This window comes from Sceloporus undulatus, chromosome 3, assembly GCF_019175285.1.
Source record: "Sceloporus undulatus isolate JIND9_A2432 ecotype Alabama chromosome 3, SceUnd_v1.1, whole genome shotgun sequence".
NCBI lineage: Eukaryota > Metazoa > Chordata > Lepidosauria > Squamata > Phrynosomatidae > Sceloporus > Sceloporus undulatus.
In genome coordinates this window covers 112,681,944-112,697,101 of record NC_056524.1, presented here as the reverse complement: position 1 = coordinate 112,697,101, position 15,158 = coordinate 112,681,944, and the positions used below count along the sequence as shown (strand labels likewise).

Sequence of the window (15,158 nt, the reverse complement as noted above, 5' to 3'; positions counted from 1 at the left end):
TCTCGGGCAGGTCCCAGAGGGTGATGCTTGGGGACAGTTGCTCCAGTAAAAGGGAGCTCACCTGTGGAGTCCCACAGGGTGCTATCCTGTCCCCGATGTTGTTCAACATCTATATGAAGCCGCTGGGTGAGATCATTCGGAGTCATGGAGCTGGGTGTTATCAGTATGCTGATGACACCTAAATCTATTTCTCCATGTCTCGTTCGTCGGCCTTGAATTCTGATGGCATCTTCTCTCTCAATGAATGTCTTCGGGCAGTAATGAGCTGGAAGAGTAAAAACAGATTGAGATTGAATCCAGACAAAACGGAGGTGCTCACAGTAGCGGCTCCAAAACCAGGAATCAGGTTGCAACCTCCAGTCCTAGACAGAGTCACACTCTCTGTCAAGGACTGTGTTCGCAGTCTGGGGGTGCTCCTTGATTTGTCGCTCCTGATGTCAAATCAGGTAAATGCGACAGTCAAGAGCGCTTGTTATCAGCTTCGGCTGATATGCCAGCTGCACCCTTTCCTGGAAGTAAAGGATCTTGAGACTGTTGTTCATGCGCTGGTAACCTCACGTCTAGATTTCTGTAATGCGCTTTACATGGGGCTACCCTCGTACTTGGTCCGGAAACTGGAACTAGTACAGAATATGGCAGCCAGAGTAATTTCCAGAACATCTAGGAGAGACCATATTACTCCGGTTCTAAAGTCCCTCCACTGGCTGCCTATTAGTTTCCGGGCCCAGTACAAGGTGTTGGTTATCATCTTTAAAGCCCTAAATGGCTTGGGTCCAAACTATCTTTTGGACCGCCTTCTCCCCTATAATCCTCTCCGTGCTCTCCGCTCCTCTGGGAGAGGCCTACTTCAGCCACAAAAATCTAGGCTCTCGGCTACCTCCCAGAGGGCATTTTCCATCGTCGCCCCCAGACTGTGGAATGGCCTGCCGGATGAGATCTGTCTGCTTACATCCTTAGACAGCTTTAAAAAGGCTGTTAAGATGGATCTCTTCCGGCAGGCCTTTTCAAAATACAGTGGTACCTCAGGATACGAATTACCCAGGTTACGAAATTTTCGGGATACGAAAAAATCCAATAGAAAATAATTGTTCCGGGTTACGAATGTTTTTTCGGGTTACGAAAAAACTTCGGCGCTATTTTAAACGGAACCGCGGCTTTTCCCCATTAGCGCCTATGGCATTTCGGCTTACGAAGGCTTTTCGGGTTACGAAAGCGGCCGCGGAACGAATTAATTTCGTAACCTGAGGCACCACTGTAGTCAACCCGGCCTCAGGAAACTCCCATAAAGAGATACTGCTGCTCCTACTGATCACTGTTGTATTGATTATTGTTCTGTTGTATTGTTTTGTTGTTTGACCCTTCGGTCAGTTTTAACCTATATGGTTTTAATTCTTTGTTAGATTTAATATCTTTTTAAGGGGGGGGAGGGTACCAGGGATTTGATATGTTGTATATTTTTAACTTGTTAGCCGCCCCAATTGTTCTCAGAGGGGCAGGATACAAATAAATATTATTATTATTATTATTATTATTATTATTATTTTAAAATCCTTATTAATTTTAAAATCCTGCATCCATGGCCTGGTCAGGCTTTACCCAACTAACTGGGTTGAATCCCATTTTTGGGAGAAATACAGGAGAGAAAATAAAATAAAGTTGAAAATCTACTCTTGTAAAATCCTTTGTAATGCCTAACCCATCAATGCCAGCTAGCCAGCCATCCCACCCACTCAAAGTCACATGGACTAGGGAAAGCTTTCATTACCCTTCAACTCAGCCCTGATTTAACAGCAACCCTATCGTAGGGTCGGCAAGATTTATTCAAAGGAGGCTTTCCAGTGAAAGAGAGTGACTTGCCCAAGGTCATCTCGTTTGTTTCAATGGCCATGGGGTTCAAATCCTGGTGTCCTGGAGTCCAAGTGCAACACACAAACCACTACACCATGCTAGCTCTCCTGTGATACCTCCCTCTCCACCAAAGATTAAAGAGCACTGTCTTAAAGTCTTACTCAAAGATTGCATAGTTTGTATGCTTTGGGGGGGGGGGGGAAAGCTCTTAGAAGAGAACCAAGAAAGGTGATTATTTATTTGTTTACTTGTTTGCTGATTTAAGAAAAAGCTCTTTCGTTACATTTTGATGCAAAAAAATTAACTCATGGAAAGTGGCCTGTGCATCAGTTTCATTCCTCTCAGCTATCTGGCTGAAAAATAAACCAAGCCAAATCAAAATGATTTAAGCACTCAGGTGTTTCTCATATCAACACACGATAAACCAAAACAGATAAACATTCCCCCCCCCCCGACCTTCTGTGCCCCAAATCAAGTTCAGGAGTATTCATTTACTTCACAATTCATGAGACATTTCTAGGAGACAAATGGCTGGGTGAGACATCTGGATGGCATGCAGACACTGGAACAAATCCAGGTGATAAGTAACATTGCTGGCTGTTATAGGAGATACAAAATTGTCTGGACAGATGCCTTGCTGTGTGACTTTATTACACTGGGTCTATTTTCTGTCTCAAAGCTGGTACCCTCCAGATGTGTTGGACAGATGGGAGCTGTAGTCCAACAGATTTGAAAGGCACTAGGTTGAGAAAGGCTCTCACACACACACACACACACACACACACACACCATCATCAGAAAAAGCACATTTAGCAGTAGAAAAGAGGTAATAATAAATTCACCTTTGCTTTTTAGGTTTCTTAATAAGAGTGGAAACAATAAAATACAAAACTGTCTTTCATACCAGATTAAAAGAATATGCTGTTTCCAACAGAGCTTGGGAAAGAAATCCTTTGAAACCTGGTGTTTAGATTAACTGTTTCTATGAGACAGAGAATTGCACACAGTGTGACAGCAGGAGCAATTTAGGAAAGGCAGAAAGTTACCGCAAGCTGAAATGCAGCATAGCAGCGACAATTGCGAGAACAAACAACTTATCAAAGCAAGTTCTCTGGCAAGTGGTTGTGCCAAATGATAAATTACAATGGAAGAAAGCAAATAATTAATAAACATTAGTTCGCACTTACAAACATTCTAAACAGACAGCAAGAACAGATCTGCATGAGAGAATAAGCAGATTCAGCAACCCACTAGCATCTCCTTCACCAAAAATATAGTCATGTACTCATTATATGTATTAATAAAAGGACTCTCCTTTTGAATGAAACACCAAACATCCTTGCATAGCTGACTGATGTTTTGGAAGACCACACATACTTCTTTTTATTGAGGAACAGAGTGCATCTACACTGTAGAAATAATGCAGTTTGACAGCACTTTAAGTGCTGTAGCTACATCCTATGCAATCCTGGGGTTTGTGGTTTTATACGTGGTTTTATATCTGCCACAGAGTGCTGGTGCTAAAGTCCAATATTAAGATGAATGGATAACTCCGACAGAAAGACTAGCCTCCTGCAAAAATTCATGAAAAGAGAGATAACTATGCTATATCTGCTATGGGTCTTATTTATCCATTCCCAATGTTGTGCCCTAAGCAAGCACTTTTTGTTTCTCAGCAGATTGTATGTCATCCACATGTGTATACAAAAGAAGGTTGGAGGTGAGAGGGTTATCCGAGCGACATGGGCTAAGCCTGTTTCCTGTCTCTGATGGGCACAGTCATAACAGAGAGGTATAGATTTTGTCCTCTCTCAGATGGATTTATGGATTTCTTGGAATCTTCTGGCATGTTGAAATTGTGCATGAAATCTTTACCCATATACAACATAAAAAGTAAAGAAGATGTAATGAAGGAAACTTTGTTTACGGAAGGAAAGGAATGCAATGGTTTGCAAAGTGGCTTCTTTGTTTCCATGGTGGGGACTAATGCCTATGCTGTTGACCTCCCAACTCATAACTGTCCACCATATTTTATGTCTAGGTTGATTAGCACTGGGAGAGCTCTGGAGCCCACAAATGCCATGCTCAGCATGAGTCAGCTAGGGAGCCATGATAAGGTGCTGCACAAGACTGGAGTGATGCTATTGCACTCTTCCCTTCTGCAAGCTGACTGGCATGAAAACAGTTGAGGAGAGGGCCTGTGGGTTGCCCATAGGTTTGATAAATTATAACACAGTGTTCAAAATAGTTTTTATACTGGGGGAGGGGATATGATTTGGATGGCAGTAGTGAATCTGTACATACCTATGCTTTAGATGCTTCCTCCATTTGTCACCTGAACAGCTGCTTTCCCAGTCCACTTTATAAAACTCTCTGAAAGTCACCTATATGCTCACCACAGAAAATGTGGAGATTTGCCTGAGGATCTAATGTCCAAATTTAGTGAAATTACTGCTGCTGATTTCTTCACTCCTTCCAAATTTCCCATTAAGGAGTTCTCAGGCCAAATTCACAAGATGTCTTTTTATGTTTATGCATGCACATGTGCGCGTGTGCACACACACACTCTTCTACCTTTAATATAATTTGCAAAACAAAGGATGAATCAAACATCATCAAGGCTATTTCCAGGAAGACATGTACCAGGTAATTTGATTACTGTAATTCTGCATGGTGTGTGCTCTGAAGTGATCTGGCTTGATTAATAAGCCTTAGTGACCACCATGCAAACAAAGAATCCATTTTGTGAGCCAATGTATGCATCCTTTTCTGTAAATAAAGTGTGCTTCATTACGTATTGTTTGCTTTTTATGTAGAATATGGGCTGAGCAAAGATTTCACACAAAAGAATATATAAAAGAAACATGAGTTAGTTACTTGCTTAGAGCTTTCTACTCTATGTCTGTAGAAACAGAAGGCGAAAATTACATGCATCAAACTGTCCTGCAGGTCCTCTAGTGACAATTTGCAGTCACAGAATCATGGATGAAAATGACAAGAATATCCCCATCTAGCAAAGGTAATACTATTTGTTATTATTTGTTTCTTGGCTGAAAAATGGGTCTCCCAACACTCAGGAAATGCAGGTGGAAAGAATAATACAGTGGTGACAATTCTGTGTTGTTTTCACACATCTTGAAGGGTTCCAGAAAATTATTCTGCACATATGAGGCTTTGCATGAAAAATGTGGGTTTTGCACAAAGAACACATTTTCATAGAATCATAGAGTTGGAAGAGACCACAAGGGCCATCCAGACCAACCTGCTGCATGCAGGAACTCACATCTCTCCTCTTGATGCCTGCCTAGACTCGGTAATGGGCTGGATGAGGGAAAACAGACTCAGTTTGAATCCAGAGAAAACGGAAGTGCTCATGATAGGTTCCCCCGGTCCGGGATTGGAGGTTTGTCCACCTGTCCTAAACGGGGTCACGCTCCCCTTGAAGGACTCTGTTCGCAGCTTGGGGGTGCTCCTGGACTTGTCGCTCCACCTTACATCTCAGGTGGATGCAACGGTCCGGAGCACCTGCTATCAGCTTCGGTTGATACGCCAGCTGCGACGCTTCCTGGGCCGGAAGGACCTTGAAACGGTGGTACATGCTCTGGTAACCTCTCGTTTGGATTTCTGTAACGCGCTCTACATGGGGCAACCCTTGTACCATACTCGGAAGCTACAGTTGGTTCAAAATATGGCAGCTAGATTGGTCACTGGATCTTCCAGGGCCACCCACATAACACCAGTATTAAAAGATCTACATTGGCTGCCTATTGGCTTCCGAGCGCAATACAAGGTGTTGGTTATTACCTATAAAGCCCTAAATGGCTTGGACCCGGGGTACTTGGAGAACTTGCTCTCCCCATATAATCCGCCCCGCACACTCAGATCGGCCAGGAAGCATTTGCTGAGAGTTCCAGACTCGAAATATGCCACAACATCGCGTAGGGCCTTTACCATCTCAGCCCCTCAGCTCTGGAACTCGCTTCTCGGTGAGCTCTGCTCGGCCACCTCCCTTGATCGATTCAGGAAGGAGTTAAAAACCTTCCTGTTCCAACAAGCCTTCCCCTAATTGTTCCCTTGTTAGCCTCCCCTCTTCCCCTCTCACTGTTACTGATGTTGTACATTCCAAGCTAGCTGAATATTGTTATATTGTTGACTGCATTGATTGTATTTAGTGATTGCTATTTTAATGTATATTTACTGTGTTTTTATCTTACAATGGCACTTCTGTAACCCGCCTTGATCTGAGGAAAGGCAGGCTATAAATAAATATTTTATTTTATTTATTTATTTAAAGTACCCCTGACAGATGGCCATCCAGCCTCTGTTTAAAAACCTTCAGAAAAGGAGACTCCACTACACTCCAAGGAGTGTGTTCCACTGTTGAACAGCTCTTACTATCAGGAAGTTCCTCCTAATGTTCAGATGGAATCTTTTTTCCTGTAGCTTGCATCCATTTCTCTTTGTCCTATTCTCTGAAGCAGCAGAAAACAAGCTTACTCAATATGACACCCTTTCAAATATTTAAACAAGGCTAACATATCACCTCTTAACCTTCTCTTCTCCAGGCTAAATATAACCAGCTTCCTAAGTCTCTCTTCTTAGGGCATGGTTTCCAGACCTTTCACCATTTTAGTTGCCCACCTCTGGACATACTTTTGTCAACATCCTTTTTGAATTGTGGTGCCCAGAACTGGACACAATATTCTAGGTGAGGTCTCACCAAAACAAAATGAAGTGGCACTGTTACTTCCTTTGATCTATATACTATACTTATATTGATACAGCCAAGAATTGCATTGACCTTTTTAGCTGCAGCATCACACCGTTGACTCATGTTCAACTCCTCGTCTACTAGGACTCCTAGATCCTTTTCACACGTAGGCTCATTAAGCCAGGTGTCCTCCATCCTATATCTATGCATTTCATTTTTTGCCCTATGTGCAGTATCTTACATTTCTCTGTGTTGAAATTAATTTTGTTAGCTTAGGCCCAGCTTTGTAATCTATTCAGGTCATTTTGAATTTTGATCCTCTCCTCTGGGGTATTCACTATTCTTCTGCAAATTTGGTGTCATCTGCAAATTTGATAAGCATGCCCCCTATTCTTTCATCTGAGTCATTGATAAAGATGTTGAATAGCACCAGGCCCAGGACAGAATCTCTATTCCTACATTTCAACCATGAGGCTCATCCCACCAGATTTCAGTGATATCATATTTGCCTTGTTGTGCTAGGAATTCAAGTTCTTCTTGTTTATGTCTTGTGCTCTGTGCATTAGTGTAGAGACATCTAAGACCATGTGTTCCCCCCCCAGATGACTGTAAAGTTTCTTTACCTCCCACTGTTGCATCCTTACACTGTTTGCCTTGTTCCCTCTATAACAGTTTGATTATTATCTCCAGTCCTTGATGAACCCCTGCCTTCCAAAATACTGTCTCGCCCCACCACATAACTCAGTTTGAAGCCCTCCTCATCAATTTTTTCCCGACTACTGACAAAAACATTTCTGCCAACTGGTGTGAGGTGCAAACCATCCCATGCCAGATGTTCCCCTTCATGGAATCACATCCTATGATCCAAGAATGCAAATCCTTCTCAGAGGCACTATCTGTGGGGCCAGTTATTCACATTCACTATTTTCCTCTCCCTTCCTGGACCATGCCCTTCAATTGGGAGAAGAGATGAGATGACAAGCTATGGCAATTAAAGTGGTGTCAAACTGGATTATTTCTGCCAGGTGGATACAGCCATAGATACTGTATGGCTCTCAAGGCCAGATGTATGACCTTCTCCTCCTCCATTCATTGGTGAAACACCCCACTCCAAATTTAAGGAGCTGGTGCTAACAGAGGTGCAGAAATAGTGACTACGGGATGTAGGCTGTGGCTACATTGTAGAAATAGTGTAGTTTGACACCGCTTTAACTGCCATGGCTCAAATGGTATGGAATCCTGACTGGGGGTCACTGCCAGGTATTCATCTCCTACCCTCCAGCAGACCCAAGAGATCCCTTCGAATGCTTTTGAGCTGAATCTGTGAGATTCGATGCAAGATCAAAGACTCCCTCATCCTAGTAATCCTGAGTTTCCTTGCCTCCCCAGTGTGTCCATGTAAATGTGCATTAGGGATGGAAAGAATATTTGAAAATATTCCAGTAATGGTTAAACAAATGTTTTTCAAATACTGAAAAATCCTGACCAAAAAAACAAAAAACAAAACCCCAACAACAATCCTGGACTGATAGTCTTCCTAGTTCTAGGTGTGAATGATTTTCAATGTTTCATTTTTTGTAATGCTAGAAATTTAGGGACTGAAGGTAAAATTCACGGGAAGAGTTCTTATTTGCCCTAATTTCCCCCTCTCCATAGCTACATTCCTAGTAGAGAATAGCATAGATGTGGATTTAACAGACCACACAAAATGTATAACAGATCTCTAGCAGTCAACACTGAATTTAGAGCACTTTCAGCATTTAAACTGTGGTTACTGGAATTTTTCATTTGCTGTCTACATTTGAACAGAAGCAGTCCCTCTTGGTTCACTACACTGATTGCTTTATTTTTTTAAAAATCAGTGCCCTACCTGAAGACATGCGGGCGCTCTGCCCTGAGGCTTATTCACATCAACATCTACTAGCTGCCATCCTCCTGTAGCGTCTTCATGAAACATCTGGAGAGGGAAAAAACACTTGTCAGAAGCAGTTTACGTGCTCAGACATACAAATAAAACTGGAGATCTTCCCCCACTTCCCTTGAATATCATTCTGTCTACACTGCATTCTGATCTTGCAGAAGAAATCTCTTGATATTATAGGAAACACAACCCAGCCCCCATTACTTTCTCACTGTAAATACTCAAACAGCATTTGAATGCAAATAGCAACAGCTCCTAAACAGAAGGACATAGAGCCAGAGTTGGCCATAGGATGTGATGCAAAAAAAGTAAGACTAAAGCAAATTTCATATACTTTGATAAAATCATTATTCAAGAGTGTTTTGAAAACGCACACTCATATGAATACAGTTACATCTGGCAATAGCATATACATATGTGCATGAACACTCACATATGCACCTCCACCCTGTACATATACACACACACAAATGCAAACACAATACATACATAGATATCAATGGACTCAATATATATCTTGAGTCAAGACATTGAACACAATAGATACATTGCCTTGAGTCCCTACTTTGGGAGAAAGGTAGCATACAAGTAAATAAAATAATAATAATTTAATGAGTAGTGCAGGGCAGTATAATTTAATAATGTATACTGGTTATGAGATTTTGCCATGGCATTAAGCAAATCATGTTTCCCTTGTCCTTCGCTTTCTCTTTCACCCAAAGGAAAACAGGATACCACTAATATAATCCAATCCCATCAAGTGCAATACACTAAGCTACAAATGGTTGTGGTTGCTATCTTGTAATTTTAAATTAAGAGTGAACTTCGTGTAGCCTGAGAATCAATTTTGATAGCAGATAAAATCATTCTAGGGCTGGCACATCCCAGGAAGGGTGCAGCTACAGGGGTGGGGCAAAATGAGGGTACTTTACTAAAGTAGAGATACTTCAAAGTAATTGTATCATGGGAACCCAGAAGGACTGAGACACAAGGAAAGCTGGATTCAGCCTCAAGGCCTGAAATTCTCCCATTCCCATTTTAAATGGAAATGCCAGACACTAAATTTGGGAATATCTGCATTTTTAAAAAAGAAAAGCCCCACCATGTTATAATTTCTCCCCAGTCTCTAGGTATATGAATAATAATAAAGACCAACTGGACTGTTGTCATACAAATAAGTGCTGCTAAAACCAGCTGATATGTGAGACTGGCAGGATCCCCCCCACCAAGTGTGCCAGAAATGAGCACCATATCTGTGCAATGGCTAAACCTGCTTCTTTCATTTCTGGAAACTTTCCACAGACAGACAGACCTTCAGATTAGCACTGTTCCACAGACCACAACTTTGAGTACTACTGGTATAGATGATAACTGCGGTAGTGTATTGAGCACCATCCAAGACATTATATAAATGTTAAGTATTATTTTTATGCTGTGATTTAAGTATAGTAACATATTAACATGGCTGTCACACATTACAAATACTCCAATTTCTTGTAGAGTATGAGTTTTAGAAAGTCAGCAACCCTCACAGTAAAGAATCCTGGGCAGCCTGAGGCCTTATATCCAGATCTCAGCAGGCAAGGAAAGTATAGCATTTGTGTGGCTGTCCCAAATCTCTCCATAGATCATTTGATTAGGAGTGGGCTTCATGGCTGCTAGGACAATTTAATGGGAATGCTGAGCTCCTGCAACAGTGAATGATGCGATGGGGAGGTATTACCTCAAGGCTATTTTTGACATTATGATTGCTTGAGCTGAGACAACTGTTTCTATTGAGGTGGGAAAAGTTGAGCAGTTATGATCAGGGCCAAGAAAACAAAGGGCAAATAGGGGACAAGGAGGACAGGTATCATATAAGGCTGCACTGTATACATTTTCTGTTTGGGGTGGGTGGGTCGAACTGACCACACAGATTCTACAGTATTTTGTTGTGATGCTATGGTTATATAATTCCTTTGCAAGAAAGCACTCCTGGCATCTCAATTCAGTCATTAAAAATAATTTAGTGAGTGGCTATAATATTTTAAGATTATTGCCTGTCTTGCTAAGTTATTAAATAGCTGAGATTTTCTTTAGACGTTGTTGATTTTTCATTTAAAATGCAAAGAAATAAATAATGCAAGGAAACTAGTTATTAAAATCCTACCCCCTTTGTTGCAGGAAGAGCAACTGATATTGGGACACCTAGGCTGCATCTGCCCTGCAGAAATGATGCAGTTTGACACCACTTTAACTGCCATGGCTCACTTCTGTGGATTCTGAGATCTGTAGTTTTGTGAGATATTTAGCCTGCTCTGTGAGAGAGCTCGGGTGCCAGGATTCCATAGCACTGAGCCATGGCAGCTCTTACAGCGGTGTCAGACAGCTGGTCTTAGAGGCAATTAATTTTTTTTTTATTCATTACAAATCCTGCAGTCACAATAAACAGAAATCAATAAAATAGACTGGACTTACAAAAAGGAAACTTTCAGTTAATATTAGAGGTAATATTAGTTAATATTTCTTATGAAGAAACATTATAGAAGGATATTGGCCAATGGAAGGCCATTGTTAAATGATACAATGCAATATTATCTGTGAGCCAGTGTGATGTAGTGTTTTGAGTGTTGGACTAGGACTAGAGACCAGCATTTAAATCCCCACTCAGCCAGGGAAAACCACTGGGTGACCTTGCTCAGAAAAGCCCATGATAGGTTTGTCTGAGGGCCACCATGGGTTGGAAATGATTTGAAAGCACACAACAACGACATATTATCTGTATCTATGTAGTGGTAGCAGTCAGGAGCCTTGTCTTCCACCTACATCTTTTCTCAGAAAATCCCTGCTTAACATATTTTCACTTCACAGCATTGCATTCTCTTCCTTGTCAGTTCTTCCTTTTCCTTTACACAATGTGGGAGACAGTTTTTCCCACTCCCAGCCCCATATACCTGCTAGAGTCCTCTTCTTCATCTCACAGTGTCTCAAGCAATAGCAAAAACAGGATCCATTTGGTATAATTAGGACTGACAAATGATATATCACTGTTGATTCATTATGTTAAGCATATAACCTTGGACTATACAGACTCTGAAATCATCGAATTCTGAATTAGGTGCTTTATTGCATGTTGTAATGCATTCATAATAGCTTCACAATAACTTGGAAAATGTATAAGAGGACAAGCAAGAGTTCATACAAAGAAATATGTATTAGGTAAAGAAAATACAGTATTAGTATTTAGCAATGTCTACCTGTGTAGTAGCTGTTGATGTAGTACTGCTTCTGGATCCCCACATTTGTTGGAACTGCACACGGATTTCAGCAAATGTCTCAATGATGACAGCAATGAATACATTCTGTAAAAAAATTATATATATATTCAGGTGAATAATAATGTACAGTAAAACATACAAGTCATGGGGGATGAGGGGAACCTGAGTCTAATGTGTTTTATAGTACAATTGTCAGAATGTTTTCTACAATACCTTAACAAGCCAGGCAAGAAAGAAAATTAAGGTGATGAAATAGAAGTAGGAGCGCCATCGAGGGAAGCTGTCAATTGCTCGATACATCAGGAAGACCCAGCCTTCTTGAGAAGCAGCTTCATAAACAGTAAATATGCTTGTACCTAATGGGAAAGTGAAACATATTTAGTGCAAATTAAAAGACGTATTTTCAAAATGAACAGACACCATCTCTTTATCCAAGTTACTTTCTTCCATGAAACAAGTCTCTACAAAAAGGCCTATACATTTTTCACTGACAGTTCTTAGGGTTAGCTTTCAGTTACTGCTACACTATGATGCACAATATTTGATCCTGTGCATCTATGGATGTGAAAATGTTCAAAATGCTTAAATACTGTAGTTGTGATCAGGATTTGGCTTTGTATATTCATTGGTATAGAAGCACGCGTGTGTTCCTATTGCTCAAGGCATGTAAGCAAAATATACAATTAATATAAAAGCAAACATTAGACCTTGTACTATAGATGCCTACCTGCTTACCTCTATTCAAAAATGGAAATACAAATTCCTTCCTTCTAAAATGAAGGCAGCTGCTAGACTTTTCAAAAAGCAAGGGAGGCAAGGATCCTCTTTAGTTCTAAGTAGAATTTTAAAAATCTCAACTCATTAAGATTGTTAAGGAAATCAACAGGAAGAAAAATAAGTAATCTGATTACAAATGATATGGCACATACCATACACTAGAGATAAGATACATGCATAAATGCATACTCAATAATGATTCTTTAATAGTCCAGTCTTATTAGATACTTAGAAATTGATGGCCATGGTGGTATCATGTCATCATGAAGTTCACAAAATATTTCACCAAGACTGAATTTCTACAGTTACCTCAAGAAAACCAGTCTTTTAATGATAGGCAAGAAAGATATAAGAGGCAAAGCAAAGCCTACAAATTCCATCCTAAAAGACACCTCATTTGCACATGAACAGCAAACATATGTGGCTGAAATTTCTTTGACATCATTGTGTCCCATACCTCTTTTAAAGGATTTGGGTGTCATGCATAGAATTATTTAATACTATCTTTGCATTATTGCTATGATAGGGTAACAATAGGAAAAAACACATGTGGCAATATCACATGCTTTGCCCTTGACTGTACAATTTTTCTTTCAAAAATGGCTGTGGTCTCAATTTGGATCTGAAAGCCCATAGTGGCATATTGGATAGGAGAAAATGCTCCTTTGGGTGTGCAAGAGAAGGAAAGAGATTTTAGCCCCCCCCCCCCCCCCCCTGTTAAAGCCAGCTTTTTTTCTGTCTTGTAGTAACAGGGTCTTAAATTTTGGTGAAGAACAATTAAAACACATGGCCACAAGTTGATATTTGGACTATAAAGGAATATTTTGAAATTATGTTTGTAATGTGAATTGTTGCAGTGTTAAGAATATGCCTTGAAGTGACTCAATAGACGTGAGGCAGAATGCCACTGTAAAGAGAATATTCTTATATTCCTGAAAATATTTTCCTTCACGGTGACATTTGAAAAGCTGGGTCTGTAATTTTGGAACAGGGGCTATTATGTTTTTAAAATCTGTTGCTTTAGACTTTCTTCCTTTCATGCTTGCTGGATCTACTTTAGGAAACTGACTCAGTCTAAAATGACGAACACACGTGACAAATATCTATTCTGAAGGTGAAACACCCATAATGATACCTATCTATTGCAATCTGTCCACCAGTTCTATCTCTTTTTCCTAGAGAAGGGATGAAAAGCCCCCTCCCATCATATTCTTTGAGTATAATTAAATAAGGGAGATTTTATTTCTGGATATGTAGGCAGACTTTGAAGCATCAAGGTTTTAATTACTCTTAATTATGGTGTCAAAGAAATCACTAGGGATTTTTACTGAACCTTGCAATTCTTCTCCTCCTCCCCCTAAATGGAGTTCAACAGCTGTTACAGAAAAACAAATGCAAAATGGGGAAGGCTGCACACACACACACACACAATGTTGACAAGCTGGAGCGTGTCCAGAGCAGAGCGATAAAAATGGTGGTAGGTCTGGAAATCATACTCTATGAGGAGTGGCTTAGGGAGCAGGGTAAGTTTAGCCTGGAGAAGAGAAGGTTAAGATAGCTTAAAGTTATGATAGCCATATTTAAATATTTGTAAGGATGTCATATTGAGGATGGAGCAAGCCTGTTTTCCATTGCTTCAGAGACTAGGACACAGAACAATAGATTCAAGCTCCAAGAAAAGAGATTCCACCTAAGTATGAGGAAGAACTTATTGACAGTAAGAGCTGCCTCTGAGTGTAGTAAAATCTCCTTCTTTGCAGATTTTTAAACAGAGCTGGATAGCTATATGTCAGGAGTGTATATACAGAAATAAAAATAGTTTCCCATTATGTTTTTAACAAACTGAAAACTGTGCCACAGGCTTTGTTACCACTACATCTTAAATTTAAAAAAAAAAACGTTAGCACTTTCAGAGGCTACAAAGACTTTAAAGAGAAGTGTTGCCAAGGCCATCACAAATCACTTTCCCCAAAAATCAATCATAAACACTAACTGCTTCTAGAGCATTTTCAGTAGGATTGCAAATGCTTTACACTAACCTTTTTTCTTGCTTTTTTACTAGCAGAAACATGTTGGGATAGTGAAATAAGGTGGTAGATTTGCTCTGCAGTTTAGTGTGATCATTAAAAGTGCTGAACCCTATTTCCCAAAATAAGTTCTGTACTATGGATAACCTCTTGAAAGTTTACACTAAGGCATCTGTACTGCAGAAATAATCCAGGCTGACACCACTTTAACTGCCATAGCTCATTACTATGGAATTCTGGGAGTTTGTTGTGGCACCAGAGTTCTCTGACAGAGAAGGCTAAATGTCTCACAAAACTACAATTCCCAGACATATTCTGTGCAAAATTCACACATGGGTGTCTTGTACAGAGACACACACATCACATTTTATGTACAGGAAACAGAGATCATAGAATCGTAGAGTTGGAAGGGACCACAAGGGCCATCCAGTCCAATCCTCTGCCATGCAGGAACTCCCAATCAAAGCAGCCCCGACAGATGGCCATCCAGCCTCTGTTTAAAGACCTCCAAGAAAGGAGATTCCAGCACACTCCGAAGGAGTGTGTTCCACTGTGCAGCACTGAATGTTTTGATAGATTATAATTTCAATTTGGTTTCAAAGTTCCTTAGTTTAAGG

The 15,158-nt window shown here is 40.5% G+C and overlaps 1 protein-coding gene across 6 annotated transcripts in view; it reads right to left on the bottom strand.

Moving 5' to 3' along the window:
* NALCN (sodium leak channel, non-selective) overlaps positions 1-15,158 on the bottom strand; it is a 280,042-nt gene that overhangs the window by 153,361 nt on the left and 111,523 nt on the right. For all 6 annotated transcript variants that reach the window (XM_042460454.1, XM_042460452.1, XM_042460455.1 and 3 more), the window contains 3 exons: positions 11,951-12,093; positions 11,717-11,821; positions 8,430-8,516 (listed from right to left, as the gene is read on the bottom strand). In XM_042460454.1, the coding sequence (XP_042316388.1) occupies positions 8,430-8,516; positions 11,717-11,821; positions 11,951-12,093 (335 nt within the window). The remainder of the gene's footprint in view (positions 1-8,429; positions 8,517-11,716; positions 11,822-11,950; positions 12,094-15,158) is intronic.